The sequence below is a fragment of the Chelmon rostratus genome, chromosome 22 (assembly GCF_017976325.1).
Source record: "Chelmon rostratus isolate fCheRos1 chromosome 22, fCheRos1.pri, whole genome shotgun sequence".
In the NCBI taxonomy this organism is placed as follows: Eukaryota; Metazoa; Chordata; class Actinopteri; order Chaetodontiformes; family Chaetodontidae; genus Chelmon; species Chelmon rostratus.
This window is the reverse complement of record NC_055679.1, coordinates 1748914-1764802: the sequence shown is the minus strand read 5'-3', so window position 1 is coordinate 1764802 and position 15889 is coordinate 1748914. Positions and strand designations below refer to the sequence as shown.

Sequence of the window (15889 nt, the reverse complement as noted above, 5' to 3'; positions counted from 1 at the left end):
TGCTGAGTGGCGCTGGAGCTAAGAGCCGGGAGCGTTGCATTCTTGTAGCAGCAGAGGGATTGGGTTTCAGCAGAGACTCTGCTCCACCACAGGACTCATACATTGAGTCATACTTACCTAGCACCCATGCTGTCCTCACACTCAGCCAAAAGCAGCCTCCCAAATCACTTGTAGGGCTGAACAGCTGCAGTGGCCTATCAGTGATCCATAGTGTTCAGCAACATCAAAGACCTGCGGCGCATGCCAAAGACACTGCTGTGATTGTTATAGAGGCAGAGGATGTGGAGGATATTTTTGGTCATGATTAAAATTAAAACTTTAAAACTCTTTTGCTACAATCCTTGGAATAATCAGGCCATAATTAAACTTGAAAAGTAAAAGAACTTGTAAGATATAAAATGTTAATTGGAAAATGTAATGCGAAAAAAGTGAAATTTCAAATGCCAGCGCTTAAATGTAAATATTCAACTTGAAAGCTGAAATTGTGAAGATGGAATTGAAAATGGCAATGGAAATAAGAAAAAGTAAACATCAAAAATATGAAATCCAAAATGGGAAATGAAAATGTTAAATGGTTAAATTTAAGTATTTAATTAAAGCTTAAATAGAAAAAAGTCTTTTTTTGCATTTGCTCTTTACCATTTGGCATTTTAAATGTCATCTTCTACATTTTCCATCTGACTTTTGGCTTTTCGAGCTGGATTTAAATCAGGAGGCGTGGCCAAAGGCTGGAGGGAGGGGTTAAGACAGCTGGGGTGCAGAGGCACCGGATGGACAGCAGGGGGACACAGTGAGCGCGATAGAGCAGTCCAGAGGAGACAAGGAACTGCACCATAATTTGACATCCACGCTGAGGCGTGATTGTTTTGGCTGTTGTCTAGGAGACTAGGGTTTGGGACATGGTGCAGGAACCTTCTGCTGCTACAATAGTTTATTAAAGACCACTTATTTTAATGTTTTATTATCCTAAAGTTAGGCCGGGGTACAAGTAATTTTGCAAAGCAAACATACAGGACTTTCACCCGCCTTTATATTTGGGAATACAGCTAAGTGACCAATAAACATGATTCGATGTGATACGTGACCCTGTTTCCCTGTTGCTGTGTGTCTAATTCAGTACTTGGAGGTTATGGTGATGCTCAGATGTTTCTGAAATGAGGAGGCTTATATATTGTATTAAGATACTGAAACATGGCATTGTGGCATAGCTCCTTCCTCCTGTTTTACTTCAGATGAGTAGCTGTAACACTGAACTACTGTGTAAAATGTGATCATTTAATCTTTCCACAGAAGACAGATTATGTTTTGTCATGTTAATACCCAATGAGACCAGCAGAATCCATGAATCCATTTTGGCGCATCCTTTGGTAAATCAGACGTCTGCTTCACCTGGCAGATCCATATGACAGTGCAGGAGGACCATTGGTTTCTCTCAGTGTTTGGCTCGACACTGCCTGTTTATTGTTTGGAAGTGGTCAAGGTGTCAACGTAACGTCATGCACGCCTGCAAATAATAGCTAATATAGCTAGTTGCTATTGTTAGCCTGTTAGCTGCTGTACTATTTTATTACCTCTTGTCTGTAGACAGAGGATTTGTCCTAATAGTCATTGTAACTACACTCAGCGTGTTTGACATTCCAAATCATATTGTGTACATGTTGTTACTTTAGATAAGTAACAACTGTAAAGTTGTGAGTTAGTATTTTGGAAATATGATTAATTAAATCACAATTATTAGATCATTTTTGTTATTTTGTTATTAGTGAATCAACCTGCAATCAGCTTCCAGAGAGATGGTTTCTAGCCTGGTTTTAGGGGGTGCTGCAGCCCCCTCAGCATCCCTACGTCCCACACCTATATTCCAACATAGGAGAGAGAACATGTGAACTCCATAAAGGAAGGTCCTGCCCTAGAAGGGCAACAGTACTTACCACTGAGGCAACATGGTGCCTCACACTAGAGAGGCACATTATGGAGGATACGTTTGTAATGATTGATGGAAATGAAATTTGAAATGCAAAAGCTTAAATGGAAATGATCACACTGAATGCTTAAATTGTAAAGATGAAATTGAAAATGGCAATGGAAATAATGGGAAAGCTGTACATGAATGAACAAGCGTGGCCCCAAGGCTGGAGGGGATTTTTAATTTTAATAAGGAGCAACAACATCCTCCATTGATCATTGATCAGGAGGAGTTTCAGGGAGGAAAGGAGAGGTCGGGCATCCACCTGCTCAAAAACAAAGGAGGGGAGAGTGTTCATGGCATCTCTTGTTGGGGTGTCTCACAGGCCTGCATCCACCACTGCACTGGTCTCCAATCACTGCTGCCTGCACATCTCATGCAGGACAGAGTCGACACGGACTCCATTACTGCGTTTGAGCTGGCTGACATTCCAGCCGGCAAGAGCTGGCATAGAAAGCACCAGCTGTTTGAGCTGATCTTGGGTGGGTGTCGGGGGTGAGGGACACGGTCCTCTCTTCTTAGGGCCAGCAGCTGGCCAGACTTAGAAGCACCAGGGACTCCACATTATCTTTTTACATTCTCAGAGCTATTGGAGCGCTCAGCTGTTCAGCTCTGGTCCAGAGCTGCAGGCACCTTCTTCATGACACAGCTAGTGTGCTGCTAAAGGCCAACATAGGCCACAAGGCCTCAGTCAAAGCAAGCTCAGGTTATGTGCATGTGTATATACCAAGCTATTTATCATTTATTTATATCAACCAACCCAGATACTCACACACAAGCAGTGGCCGCAAATTCTTATTTCATGTTGGTTTGTGACGCTTGTTGTTTCACCTGCTTCCATTTGTGATTGGCGACGATGCTAAAGTGGTAGGAGAGCTGCAGTAGAAGGTGCATCCTGCATGCTTGCATGCAGTGATCTACACATTTCTATCAAGAGATGCAAAGACAAACAGGTTGGGGTTAGCTGGCACCTTTCCGTGTGCAGTTTATATGTTCTCTCTGTGTCTGTGGGTTTCTTCTTGGTTCTCTTGTGTCCTCCCATATTACAAGCACATGCAGGTTTGGTGAATTGGAGACTCCAAAACCTCACAGCATTGGAAACCACCTTTCCAGTGACAGAATGGGGGGCCAGATTCTGAAAATCTCCCAAAGCAGACGATGTGATAGCTGCGTCCACTTTACATTGATTTACCTGATTGGCCAGGTGTGGTGTGGACTTCAAGCAAAAATTCGACTTTCCTGAATACCAGATACACATGAACATGATTGTAGAGTGCAGCTTGTTACATTACAGCAGTGGCAGTAGTGAGTTACTGCTCTGATAGGTGGGTGGAGGCATAATCAACATGTTGCATTAGCTTTTAAAACTAGCTGTCATTAATGGCTAAAGTTTAGCAAAAATATAGGTTTGTGTCTCTGGTCAGATTCAGGTCTAAAATGTTGCTCTAGTAGTCGGGTTCAATTAATAAAATCTGCAGCGTGGGCCAGGTTCAAATAGACCCGTGCAATGGTGCACTGAGTGTACATAACTGCACTGCTATGAAATTTCATTCTCATCATACTCTGCTGACCAATCACTGCAGATGTACCTACTGGCCTACGCTGTGTATTCCATATGGCCCCTGTCTAATTCTGTTTTTTCACTGGCACAGGCTCATTTCCAGTTATAAATCATTCTCACCATGTGATGTTTTTTGGAAAACGACAGCTAAGAACTGTTCTTCTTGTTAATAATACATGTGGAGAAACGACACTAACCTCTCATTTCTGCTCTCTTGCAGCCACAGCAAGTCGTCCAGAAAAAGTCTGCTCAGGTAAGAGAACCTAATCGAACAATGATCGTGAGTTTAAAAACCAAACAGAACAAAAAGCACAGTAGCACATTAGCTCGGGGTGGGGGAGGACAGGACTTTCATTTGATTGTGTTATTTGTATTTTGAAACAGGTCCTCCAAACTGAACAGCAAAGTATGTTCCTGCTGTCACCTCTCAGAGAGTTTTTCCAGCACTAATGACAACAAGAAGCCTTTGTCAGATAAATATAGGCTGTTACTGCTCTTTCTCTAATGGTTGGTGATGTATGCGTCTCGTATTTCGGGTCTCTAGTGTGTTTGCTTTGTCGTCAGTTTAGGTAATGAGTGATAGTTCTTGTCGTGCTTCTCAGAGGCTTGAAACATCCATGCAGCTGCTGCAGTAGTAGCTCTGCCTGTAGCTAAAGCTCGCACCAGTGCTGACTTTTCTACTTCTGAAGAGTTGGACCAGATGAGAACTGTGGTGAAAGTAGCATCTGTGAATACAGGAGTGGCTTTTGCTCTGATGCTCGGTGTTCACACGCAGACAAGCCAGACAAGTCGTTTGAAATAACAGAAAAATCTGAACATCATTTGGGAAAAACATGATAGTTGCCCAGGAAAAAAAAAATCATCCTGTAGAGCCTGCGTCCTGTTTTCTATCGAATTATTCTCCAACTGTCTTCATCATCAAGCCACAGCACAACAAATGGTGAAGATGACTCATTTTCAAGAGGCAAATATTGTCAGATGTTACTGTCCTAACAGGTGATAAATCAGCTGCAATGCCATAATAATGTGGGCCGCTTTAATGGCAAATCAAAGTAAGTAAGTAAATGTAATAATGTCTGAATATTAGGCCAACAGAGGAACATTTATCCAAGTTATTTTAGCTTTCTTTGGGGAAAAGCGTGGTAGGATGAACAACATGGGCATACATTATTATCTTCAGGTACTTCTCCTGATCACTCTGTTCTTATTTCCTTTCCTTTCCTTTCCTTTCCTTTCCTTTCCTTCTTATCTTCTCTCACTCTCTCAGCTCGACTCTGAAGAACTTACTGTAGCTGCACCTCTGCTTTCTTCCTCCTCTGTTCTTCACTCCTTTCTTCTCAACACATTTTCCTCTCTACCTCTTTACCTGCTTTCTCCACAAGTTTCCAAACTTGTTTCCTTCTCCATTCTTTTCCCCTCTGTCTCTTTCATCCCCTTGCTGAAGCTGCTGAGCTGTCTGTGAACGGTGGCTGAGGATGACTCCTCGTTAAAAACTTACCTATTTCCGTAGTCTAAGCATGCTCACTGAGGTGACACGAATGAATGAAACATGACCGACATTCTAAAAACCTGAAAGATTCAGAGCTTTTGAGAAAACATTCATGGCTGGAGCCCCACAAGCCAGCCCCCCACCTCTCCACCCCACTGTTGTCCACATGCAGCGGATAATTAGACGTTATATTGTGTTGTTGGTGTGAGCACCTACTTGTGTCCATCAGAGGCAGAATGAAAGCAGAATGGTTATAAGTGAGCGAAACGAGTCACAGGACCCCCACCTCAGCATTCTCTCACACTCCAGGAATCCAGCAGCCCCTCTCTGCTCGCTGGTGCGGCCCTTTCCTCTTTGTGAATGCATAACTCGGCTCTGATTTGTGGCTGTGTGGGAACGGGGCTGAGGAGGCGCTGCGAGGCCCTGGGAGCTGCAAGCCATAAAAATGTCATTTGGCTCTCCCAATTTGATAGGCTGCTTTATCTCAATCCCGCCGCCGCCAGCCTGTACAAAATGTCATAACCCTTTCAGTCCAGCGCTCTGGGTGAGGTGGGGTGGGTGCGTGACCCAGCCGGAAGCTGCGGCCTCACACGCGGCACCGTTTCAACTGCTGCTAGCTGCCAGAGCTCCTGTTTGGCAAACACTACTTAATATAACAGACTGAACATGTGCGAATGTCTTTTTCTTGGAGAATGTGGAGAGAGATACACCTGGGAGCCTTTGCTGGACTAAACAGCCATAAGATGTAGAAAATTTGTAGTCACACCAGCATATTCAGATGTTAAAAGTTCACTATTCACACTAAACGCAACACAATATAAAAAATATATAAAAAATTCTCTGGTTTGCAAACCAGAGAATGATGCAGTGTGGTATTACCCTCATGTTGTTGCAGAGATTTTATTATAAACATGCACCAAAAAACTATCCAGGCAATCACAATCATGAAGTACAGAAGCTCCTGACATGAACTTCATGTTGGGATGATAATCAGCTTTTGCTCCCTCTGAATCATGACGTACAAAGCAACATAGATTTTTTTTTTTTACAAGCTGGAGACAGAGAAAAGAAAAAGAGGGCAGAACAACATGATACACCTCCTTTTTCTTCACCATCATTTCTGCTTGCTAATCTCAGCTCCAGACGCTGCAGATAACAACAAAACAATACCTCCACTGTCCTCCTGAGGAATCAACACTTTGCTGACAGAGCTGTTGGTATCCACTCAGGAGAGATCCTTTAAGCACTGCTCATTTTGTCAGCTGAGTTTGGACTTCTTAGTCATGTGCCAAATGTCAGATGTTGTTTGTTTTGATCATATTTAGTCAATTTATGGTTATCAGACAAAAACACAGAGGTTGATGCAGCTTTGCAGAAAGTGTCAGAATGAGACTGATTTTATCCCGTCTGTCCCCGCTAACCCCTGTTTCACTGTCTTACAATCACTGGCACTTCCACTCTAGTAAAGGTGCCATTCACAGGCAGCCTAACTGCAAGTGGAGGAACATTGGCTGTTCATGTTAATATTATTACTATGGTAATGATTAACTGGTATCTTTTTAACCCATCTGTGATCATTTGCTCATCCTTTTTGACATATGCTCAACTGAAAACAGTACAAAGACAATCAAATTAATACTTTACCGCATCAACTTCATTGATTTATGTAAGTATGTGCTTGTTCTGTATTCTTTACTCTTCACCTGGACCTCCATTAGCCTCCATTAGCTTCCACAAAGTGATCGCGACTCTTCCCGCGGTCCACACAGAAACAACAAGAACAGAAAAATGCTATTTCAAATCACAGCATCAATTAGACCAAAATATGCAAGATAAATCAAATATATATAACAACAGCACAACTGTCCCAAACACACAAAAAATAAACAAAAACAAGAACAAGTGTCCCTGTTAATCCCTGTTAAATTAATCAATTCCAGGTGTGTTTGTGACAAAGACATGAATATTATCAGAGGAGCAGATCCTGGTCATCTCATGAACCTTGTTCCTGAGGCTGCATGTGTTTGAGTAAGGTCGAACCAAACCCTTCCTTTGCAAAGTTAATATTTGGACACATTAAAAAAAGTTAAATCCTGCAATAAAAGAAATGTTGAAACCTGTGATGCTTTAAGTTGGCGCTGGAGGATGTCCACTCCCAGGCACAATGACCATCTTATCGTTCTTCTAGCTGGCTGCGTCACCCCTCTCTCAGGCAGCTTTCAATTCGTCCAGCTGCTCTTTCCTCCTGAGTCTCGCAGCCTCTGTTTCCTCTTAAGTTTCATTTAAGAAAAGCTAAAAACATTTATAACTTTCCTGGGCTTTCCCTTCTCCTGGTTTTGGCCCATTCTCTGCGATCAGTATCAATATTTATCTAAGGTTTCTTGAGAGCATTTGCTAAACCTTCTTCTCTGATCCACTCCAGTACTCTCCTTTCTTAGTTTCAATCCCAGTCCCTTTTAATCCATCTTGGTAAACATCCCATCCATTTCCTGTTTTAAGTTCATTGTGTTGTTTTCAATTGACTTTATCTGTGTTTTAATCTCCTTTCATTCCATTCTCATCTCTTCAGAGTAGATGAGGTCAAACATTAAATATATTGCCTTTGTATTGTTTTCAATTGAGAATATGTCAAAGAGGCTCAGCAAATGATCACATTCTGTTGTATTTGTTTTTCCCAGTTTCCCAGTTTTTGTAGAACTGGCGTTATAGATTGATAGATACAGAAGCATAGATACAATTATTCCTTTCTAGTTATAAACACACAAACTGCAATATACAGTGTAGATAATCAATAACAGAGTACATTTAATAGACAGAGGATTGGGAGCTCTGACGTTTGCTTGGCTAACAGCATTGCCAACACAGCCACAGAAGGTAGAGGGTGGACTAGGACCATGAAGACCACACCACAGGCCACTCACTAACTGATCCGGACCTCTAGCTCCAACGCCCCGCTGCTGCTAACCAGCGGTCTGTGTTAGCGACCGCGGTCAGATGACAGATTGTAATGGTGCATATGGCAAATAGCTAATATATGGCCAAGTGTTCTTATAGTGACATATGTTCATGAAAACCCTCTCAGATCATACACTGGATAGTATGTATAGTATGTAGTACTATTAATTCACATGTGAGTGTATTCAGGCATTAAGTAGCCTGCAGGACATGCACAGTTCTGACTGTGCAGTCAGCCTGTAAATTAAAGGAATGGAAGAGCAGACGGCAAAGTGAGTTTGTGTTAGCATTAACTGGCTGAAATGTGGCCTCTGCTTAACTTGTGATTCACGACCGTGACAGTATGATGGCTCTTTATCAGCGATTGCGCTCCCATCATGCGCATGAGCATTTCCTTTCAGAGATTAATCATTCACCCCGTGACCTTATTGAAGCTGCTTCATTAACCCTCTGAACAAGTGGCTGAGCAGCTGTAGTTGTGGTAATAGGCGTTCCACATATAACAAAACTGAAAGAGCAAAATGTGAGTTATTATTAGACCTTCATTTAACCAGGTAAGCCTCTCTCTTTTTAAGGGAGCCGTGGCCGAGATAGCAGCACTACAGCGCTTCAAGCAGCATACACGCCAACATTAAAAACACACAAAACAAAAACATACAGTGTGAACTCACAGGATCATGCGTCCCAAATGACACGAGACTGTCTCGTTTCTATTCACAGGAAGAAGAAGGAGAAGAGGAAGAAGAGGAAGAGGCCACAGAGTCCCCAGAGGAAGACTAAGCCTTGGCACCGTGAAACCTCTACCTCATTCAGCTGTCAGGTCTTTCAAAGGGAAAAGACTGCCGTGACCACTTATTGTTGACTTTTCCACGTGTTATTTCACTTGGTTTCATTTCCGACATCATTGTGTGGTTCAATTTACGTGTGCATCTTTAAAGTCTTTAAATTCCTTTGATACATTTTTTACACAGACCACACAGAATGCTGCAACACAGGAGACATCAGACAGGAACTTTTAGTAATTAGCAGTTCTCCAGGCATTCTACCTGTCAGGACAGACAAATCAGGCAGAGACAGACACGTCATCAGCTCTGGTCAACAAACTTACACTCCAAACTAAAAACAGACTCAGACACCGCCTTTACAGCTTGCATTAAAATGCATCCAGATATGATTGAACGTGATCACTGTACGTTTACACCTGGTATTAATATGTGTCTCCAGTCACTCTTCTTTGTCTTGATCTCCTTCCTTCTGACACCCAGAAACGGGGGGAAGACGCTTCTTCAAAGCAGAGTCGTTTTATGCAGCTGCTTTTATTCAGCTGTGGTCAGTGGCACCACTGTGCAGAGGGCGATCGGGATGCAGGACCACAGTTTGGACTGGTGGGCGAGGACAGGGGACCTTTACAGATGAAAACTGGGTGTCGAACCTACGTGGACACCGTCAAATGTGTACTTTAATTTGGTCAGGGACAATCTGACTGCAATTCGATCTGCCAGAACACACTTTAATGCAAGCTGTAAAGGGGGTGAGACAGACACAATGAGTTAGTGTGGCCAAAACCCAAATGTTGAGATTTGTGGTTCAGGATCCTCAGAGCATCATCATCTTCAAATGAGTAAGAGCGTTAGCAGGGGGTCAAGTCCAGTCAGCGTTTTTTTATATAGCCTGGTATCACAACTCACAAGTTTTCTCAAGGGGCTTTACAATCTGTACAACATATAACACCCATTCATCATTCTGAAAATCTGAAAAATTCTAAAAAGTGCAAATCAAATGCACTCACAGTGTCACTGCACACACACACACACAACACACACACTCTTTCACACACCCAGTCATTGTTAAATAATTCTCAAGACACTGAGACAGGACAAGGGACTGGAACAGGCTGGTACTGTCATACAGAAATGTAGAACAAATGGCAGCTGTTCAATATATCAGTGTTAGTTGTAAAACAAACCAACCCCTGACCCGCCGACCCCTAACCCAAACAGGTGCTAGACCACCAAGGACAGGGAGACACAGTGGTTCATCCATCATGTCGGCTTAAACCCATTTAGACAAAAAAACTTGCTGAAGTTGTTAGAAGTGACTCAGGTTTAACTTAAGCACTGAGTGTATACATCATCTTTACATTTACAGAAAGGCCATCTCCCTGCGTCTTCTCTCTGTGATAACATGCAGCAGAGAAACAGTTTATTTCAGGTGAGGGGGCAACCTTCAGGGCTGGAGAATGAAGCCAACGTAAAGGTGCAAAAAGCAGTGTATTAGCTTCAATCTCCTACTTAAACTCTCATTCGTTTATCAAAATTTCAATTTCGATTTCAAAGTGAAGGGCAAATTATTGATCAGAATTTATTGTGCACAGCCTCGGCCTGAACTTTATGATACTGTATTGGACAATTAGATTACTGATTTTCCAGTTTTAGTTTTGATACACCTGACTTGGTCCAGGATGCTGGATAGACCAGAACATTAGAGCACTACAGAGCTCTGCTTTGCTCTCCCTGTTGTTGGTGGACTGACATGCCTCTTCTATTGGTCCAGAGAATGACAGAACCTCTCTACACCCCGTCGGTACTCCGCTACCACACTGTTTGACATTGCATCAAGACTACTGTAAACCATTTGTTCAGATCAACCTTAACAAGCTCATTCGCATAGCTTTATCCAGTTTGTTCTTTGTGCAGCATAGCTTTAAAACCTTGATTCCATCGCTGATGTCAACTGCAACCTCAAGAACAAAAACCACAAGAACAAACCACAGATTACCTCATGACACACTGATACCTGGATTCAGTAGCAGGGTGACATTAGACGACTCATCTCACACTGTAACTTCAGGGAGCCTTACATTTGTGGAAACCTGATAGTATGCCAGCGCTTTCTGGTCACTGATATGCAATATCTTGTCCTAATTTCAAACTACCTCTGACTCAGGACAACCAGCTCATGAACGCTGTTGCTCAGCAGACACAAACCAATGCACACCGAAACAGTGTGCGTTCAGATATTTCATAATGTGTTGTAACTTTTTACTGTACATTAAAGCGAGGTCATGCGGGTTGTTGTCTTGTCACGGCGGTATTTGTCTGCATCTGTGTTGTTTGATTCAGTCAGGTGAACCCTACACAATCCTGAAGAAGCAAAAGTCAGATGCTGCAGTAGCCTTATTTTTTTCACTTGTGTCCATCTTTCCTGTTGGTTGTGACAGGACAAGTGCTTTTATGATGTTACAAGGAGTGCACATGCTTCATGGACATAACATTACAATATTCAAACTAAAATAACTTTTCAGCTTCAACCACATTGTCTGAATGACATTTTTTAAAGTGACAACAAAATGTGTAACTGCCCATTGTCGTGTGAAACCACAAGTGGCCAAGACTACAAGAGTTGCAGCAGCCACTTTGCATAAGAAACGTACGACACGGCTGGGATTTATTCCTACAAAAGGTGATAAGAGTTCTGTGTAGTGATATTGATCACATGGTTAAAGGTGCCATGTGTAAGATATGGGCAGAAATATAGTTAAAACATTCAAGAAATGAACAAACACTATCACGAGAATGTGAAGATGCCAGATCTTAGCAATGTGGCTGAAACGTCATCACAACCTTCAGGCACAGTGGTCAAAACGATGAAAATAAGACACAGGCTGTTAAAAAAAGAAACTTATCTTCAGTTGGAGACAGACTTTAGAGCCTGCAGGCCAACATTTGCAGTTTCCTTATCCATATGTTCATATTTTCTGCTTCAAATTGTTGTTGCTGTGGTTGTTTCCATACAAAATGTCTTACTAAACGCAGAAACTCCTAAAATTGCTTTTTTTTATGTGAATGGTCTAATTTTATTTTAATACTTGGGAAGAATACTATATATGTTACTCTTGGTAAGCAGGGGTATCTCCTTTTTAATATGTTATAAATGTAACATTTAATATGAATTAAGTGAAGTTCTTGTTGGGATGCAGTCTTTAGAGTTTGTCTCCACCAGCACTCGAGCACTTGGTTCTGACTTCCCTGACATTTTCTTTCTTTAGAGACTCCCACAAAAAGCCTGGATTCAGTGGTATGTTTTTATACTTAAAACACAAAAGCAGCTAACCTATTAAGTACTGTTTTTTTTTTCATTTACCTTAATATTAATTTGTATCTCAACATTGTAATGAACATATTCTTCATTTTCTGCAAACTGGGACTTCTTTTTGACAGACTGTTGACTTGAATTTATTTTGTACTGATTTACACCGTGGTTTAATAAGGATCAAGTGTTTGTATGACATTACATGATATAACTACAAATGTTTTTTTTTTTTTTTTACTCTGAATAGCTAGTTTTTCCTGAGTTATGTACTACCTATATATGTACAGTACCTCAAACAGACAGATAAAAATGGACTCATCAATTGACAAATACCTACCTCCAGTCTTTACAAAGAATGACTTTGCCGGTTTACTGTCAATATCAATTACATTGTCTTATGATATGATCTATATCAGGACTGCAGAAGTCCTTCAAACCTTCAAAGTGACTTTCAGGTTTTGAAACAGATATGTTTGGATTTTGTATATTGCATTCATGAATGTTTTCTTGTTTTTAATTAGTAGATATCGGTATACTTGATTAGCTGTTTTGTGTACTTTACACACAAATGTGATTTTCTTTTCTTGTGATATGGTTAAACCAGACCTGTACTTGTATATGGAATTGCTTCATACTTAGTGATGGATTATATCATTTTTTCAGCTGTCACCATGGTATTTTGAATTGGGCCAGAGGTAGAGCCTCAGAGGAGCTCCACTGATCCAGTCAATCTGCTTTCACCAGCAACACCAGTATGGAATAGCAGCAATTTAACAGAGCTCGTGATGAACTCTCACTTACCAACAGTCTGCACAGTGTTTCCGCCCTGAATGCAAAGCATTTTTTATTTTCACCTTGCTAAATTCAAATCTGACCCCTGTACTGTTTGTGCAGTTTGTGTTTATTCATCACAAACAGCCATTGTAACAGCTGTACAGATGTTAGCTCTAGCTGGTAGCTAGGTAGCAACATATTCATTACATTACATGCTGCTGTTGTGTATTGCCCCTAAGCGTGAATTTTTTTGCTCAAGTTGAAACATTCTGAGCTTGTGCAGGTGTGTCTTCACCTCACATCACACCACTCAGGGCAAATTTGAGTTTTGCTCATGTTGACTCATAAAATCTGTTGCACGTTCAGTCTGAACAGAGCTTAGCAGTACCATCAGCTTACTGCTCCTACAACAGTAGGCCTTTTCCAACTTAGTCATTTTTAGTCAATCATAGTGGGAAAAGCACAGGTCCAAAAAATTAATAAGTTAATAATAAGGAATTAACACATGAGTTACACTCGTGTGTGATGATTAACTAAACTCTAAATCTAAAATAAATATAATAAATCTCTGCACCACACAAACAGAGATGAAGCATATCTCATCATTGTATATAGTGTACCCTTAATTTTAGGAGCTGGTAGCCCACACATTTCGCCGAGTAATGTAAAAGATTTCTGTTACCTTCAATAATTAATGTATTGAGACACTGTGCAGGCCATGTTACTTCTAACAATCTAACCAAACCAAACAGAGAGAATCACAAGCTGCTGTTAAACCAGCTAGCTGAGAAGTACTGAACAGACTAGCCTGTTGAAGCAGGCTGATCAGTAGCTTTGAACGAATGGCTTTGAAACAGACAGGCTTCATCATTTGAAGAATCATTAAACACCACACCATCCATCAGCCAGACAGACCTCATGTAGACCTGCTATTAACATGCCATCTGTATGCATCCAAATAAAGGAAAAGGCATGTTAATGCACACGGAATGCACTGCAGTCATGTGACCGGGCATATCACATGATAATGCCAGGTGTACATGGGGTCTAACTGACCACTGAACTTAACAAGCTCCAAGCTTCTTTTGAAGTTTGTCATTTCCTTCAGGGATGTGGGCTTGTTCAGTAGAGTATAAAATGCCAGTTAATGTTCTCTGGAAGTGACATTTCCTTGCTGTTCAGCAGAATGATTGTAGAAGCCGCTGTTGATGAGCTTTCAGCTCTGGGAGTCTTAATGAAGTTTCTCTTCATGATTTCATGTCCTAGTACAATCAAATACACATTACTACCTCCGGAAAGGCCTACTTTTACCTCGTTTCCAAACTTAAATACTGTTTAAAATTCAGGTGTCGGAGAGCATATGGAGAACATCTTAAAATTTTATATATATAGTTTATTTTTGTGGGGGATACATTTTATAAGACTGTTTTTCTCTGCCTCTCAGTCACCATTAGGTAAGACTGGAAATGTACCTTTGAAAAGGAATTTTCTTACCTTATGCAATGTTTTGTAGTTAGCTGTGAGGGAAGTTGAAAGATTTTCCAGCTCTCCCTCTGCCTTGCTTGTGTATCATTTCATGTCTTCTACAGTATCTAACTTTTATTGCTTCCCCTTATCCACATAGTATTACTGTGTTTGATTTCACTACAAATTTTGCTTGCTTGCTAAAACTCTTTATAGATATTCACTGCATTTTATTCAGCACAATAAAAAGTATGGCATCCATCACATAGATGTGTGTGCATTTTTTGATTTCTTTCTTTTAATTTTTCATTTCTGCTCTTTAAGTTTTTTACAGTCTAGATGAATCCTGTGTTTTGTTGAAAATACAGATTGAACTATACCAGGCTGCTCTTTCATTATCTTAACTGCAGTTTAATGTTAAAGGTGAGTTTAAACCTGTATTGTCTTGAACAGGACGCGTTCCTTCTCTCCCAATCTCTTTCCAATTCTGGATGAAGTTAATAAAAACTGTCTGCTAGTTGTATTAGTGCACTAAATGGGAAATGGGTAAAGCCAGAAAGAAAATCGGGGACTGTTCAAGGCCCTGGCATGTCCCCCTGTCACCCCCTATTTTTAGGCCCACAGCATACCAGTCAGGTATCTGACTGTTCTATTCTTGGCAAGGCCACTTACCATTGCAGGAACTATAGGATTATGGCTGGCATGCTGACTAAGTTGCACAGAGGCTACACAAACCCATCTGGTTAATACAGAGACTGTCCTGCTACCCTTCTTAGATGCACCACAGGCTCAAGGGGAATAAGAAAATCCTTGCCTCAGCTGTTGCTAGAGGCCCCCCATGTGGACAAGGTAACGTCAGGCCCCAGCTGGAGGCTTTTTGTAGGCGTATCAGCCAGCAGTAAGAGAATTAGGAGAACCTGCTACCCAGGCTCAGAAACCGTCAAAGTGACCTCCTCACTCCTGACAATTCCCAGAACCCAGCCACTCTCCCTTGTTAGCCCTGTTAGCTCCCCCAGGGAGCAGACCTGAAGATGGGGTTTACCATGACCCATCTGGCTACTGGTCACAGTTTTGTCATAGGTATCCTGTAATGATGTCACAACATGCAGAAGTGCTGCAAGCATTTTTCTCCTGCTATTACCTGGAACATGAGCAGAATGGGGGATTTGTGGGGTGCCCTGGTAGCTCACTTAGCACAGTGTTCACTTCAGTCCTCAGCAGAGGCCCAGGTTCAGTTCCACCACAGGGCCTCTTGCTGTGTGTCTTCCTCCCTCTTGCCCCCTTCCTGTCTCTCTATAGCTGTTCTGTCTCATAAAAGCTAAAAAGCCATATATGCCATGTTAGTCCTAGCTCATGAGGCAGTAAGGGCTCCTCAGTTACCTCAACGATTTGCTGGTCTGTATTGTCTTGGAAGTGCAATGCCATTGTCTTCATCTTCAAAATCCGGGCCAGTGCCTCCACAACAAAAAGAGCAAGCCCACAGACATCATTTGACAACAACTCACCTTGTTTGCTTCCAGAGAGTTGGCACTTTGTTGACTGCACTCTACTGACAATCTGGGGTGGGATGCTCTATGCATTCTCTCCT

General features: G+C 41.6%; 1 protein-coding gene across 1 annotated transcript in view; it reads left to right on the top strand.

Moving 5' to 3' along the window:
* Window positions 1–14536, top strand: part of hmga2 (high mobility group AT-hook 2) — a 45382-nt gene extending 30846 nt beyond the window's left edge. The window contains exons 4-5 of the mRNA XM_041963994.1: window positions 3748–3780; window positions 8692–14536. Coding sequence (XP_041819928.1) covers window positions 3748–3780; window positions 8692–8751 — 93 coding nt within the window. The 3' untranslated portion in view covers window positions 8752–14536. The remainder of the gene's footprint in view (window positions 1–3747; window positions 3781–8691) is intronic.
* The last annotated feature ends 1353 nt before the right edge of the window (window positions 14537–15889 follow it).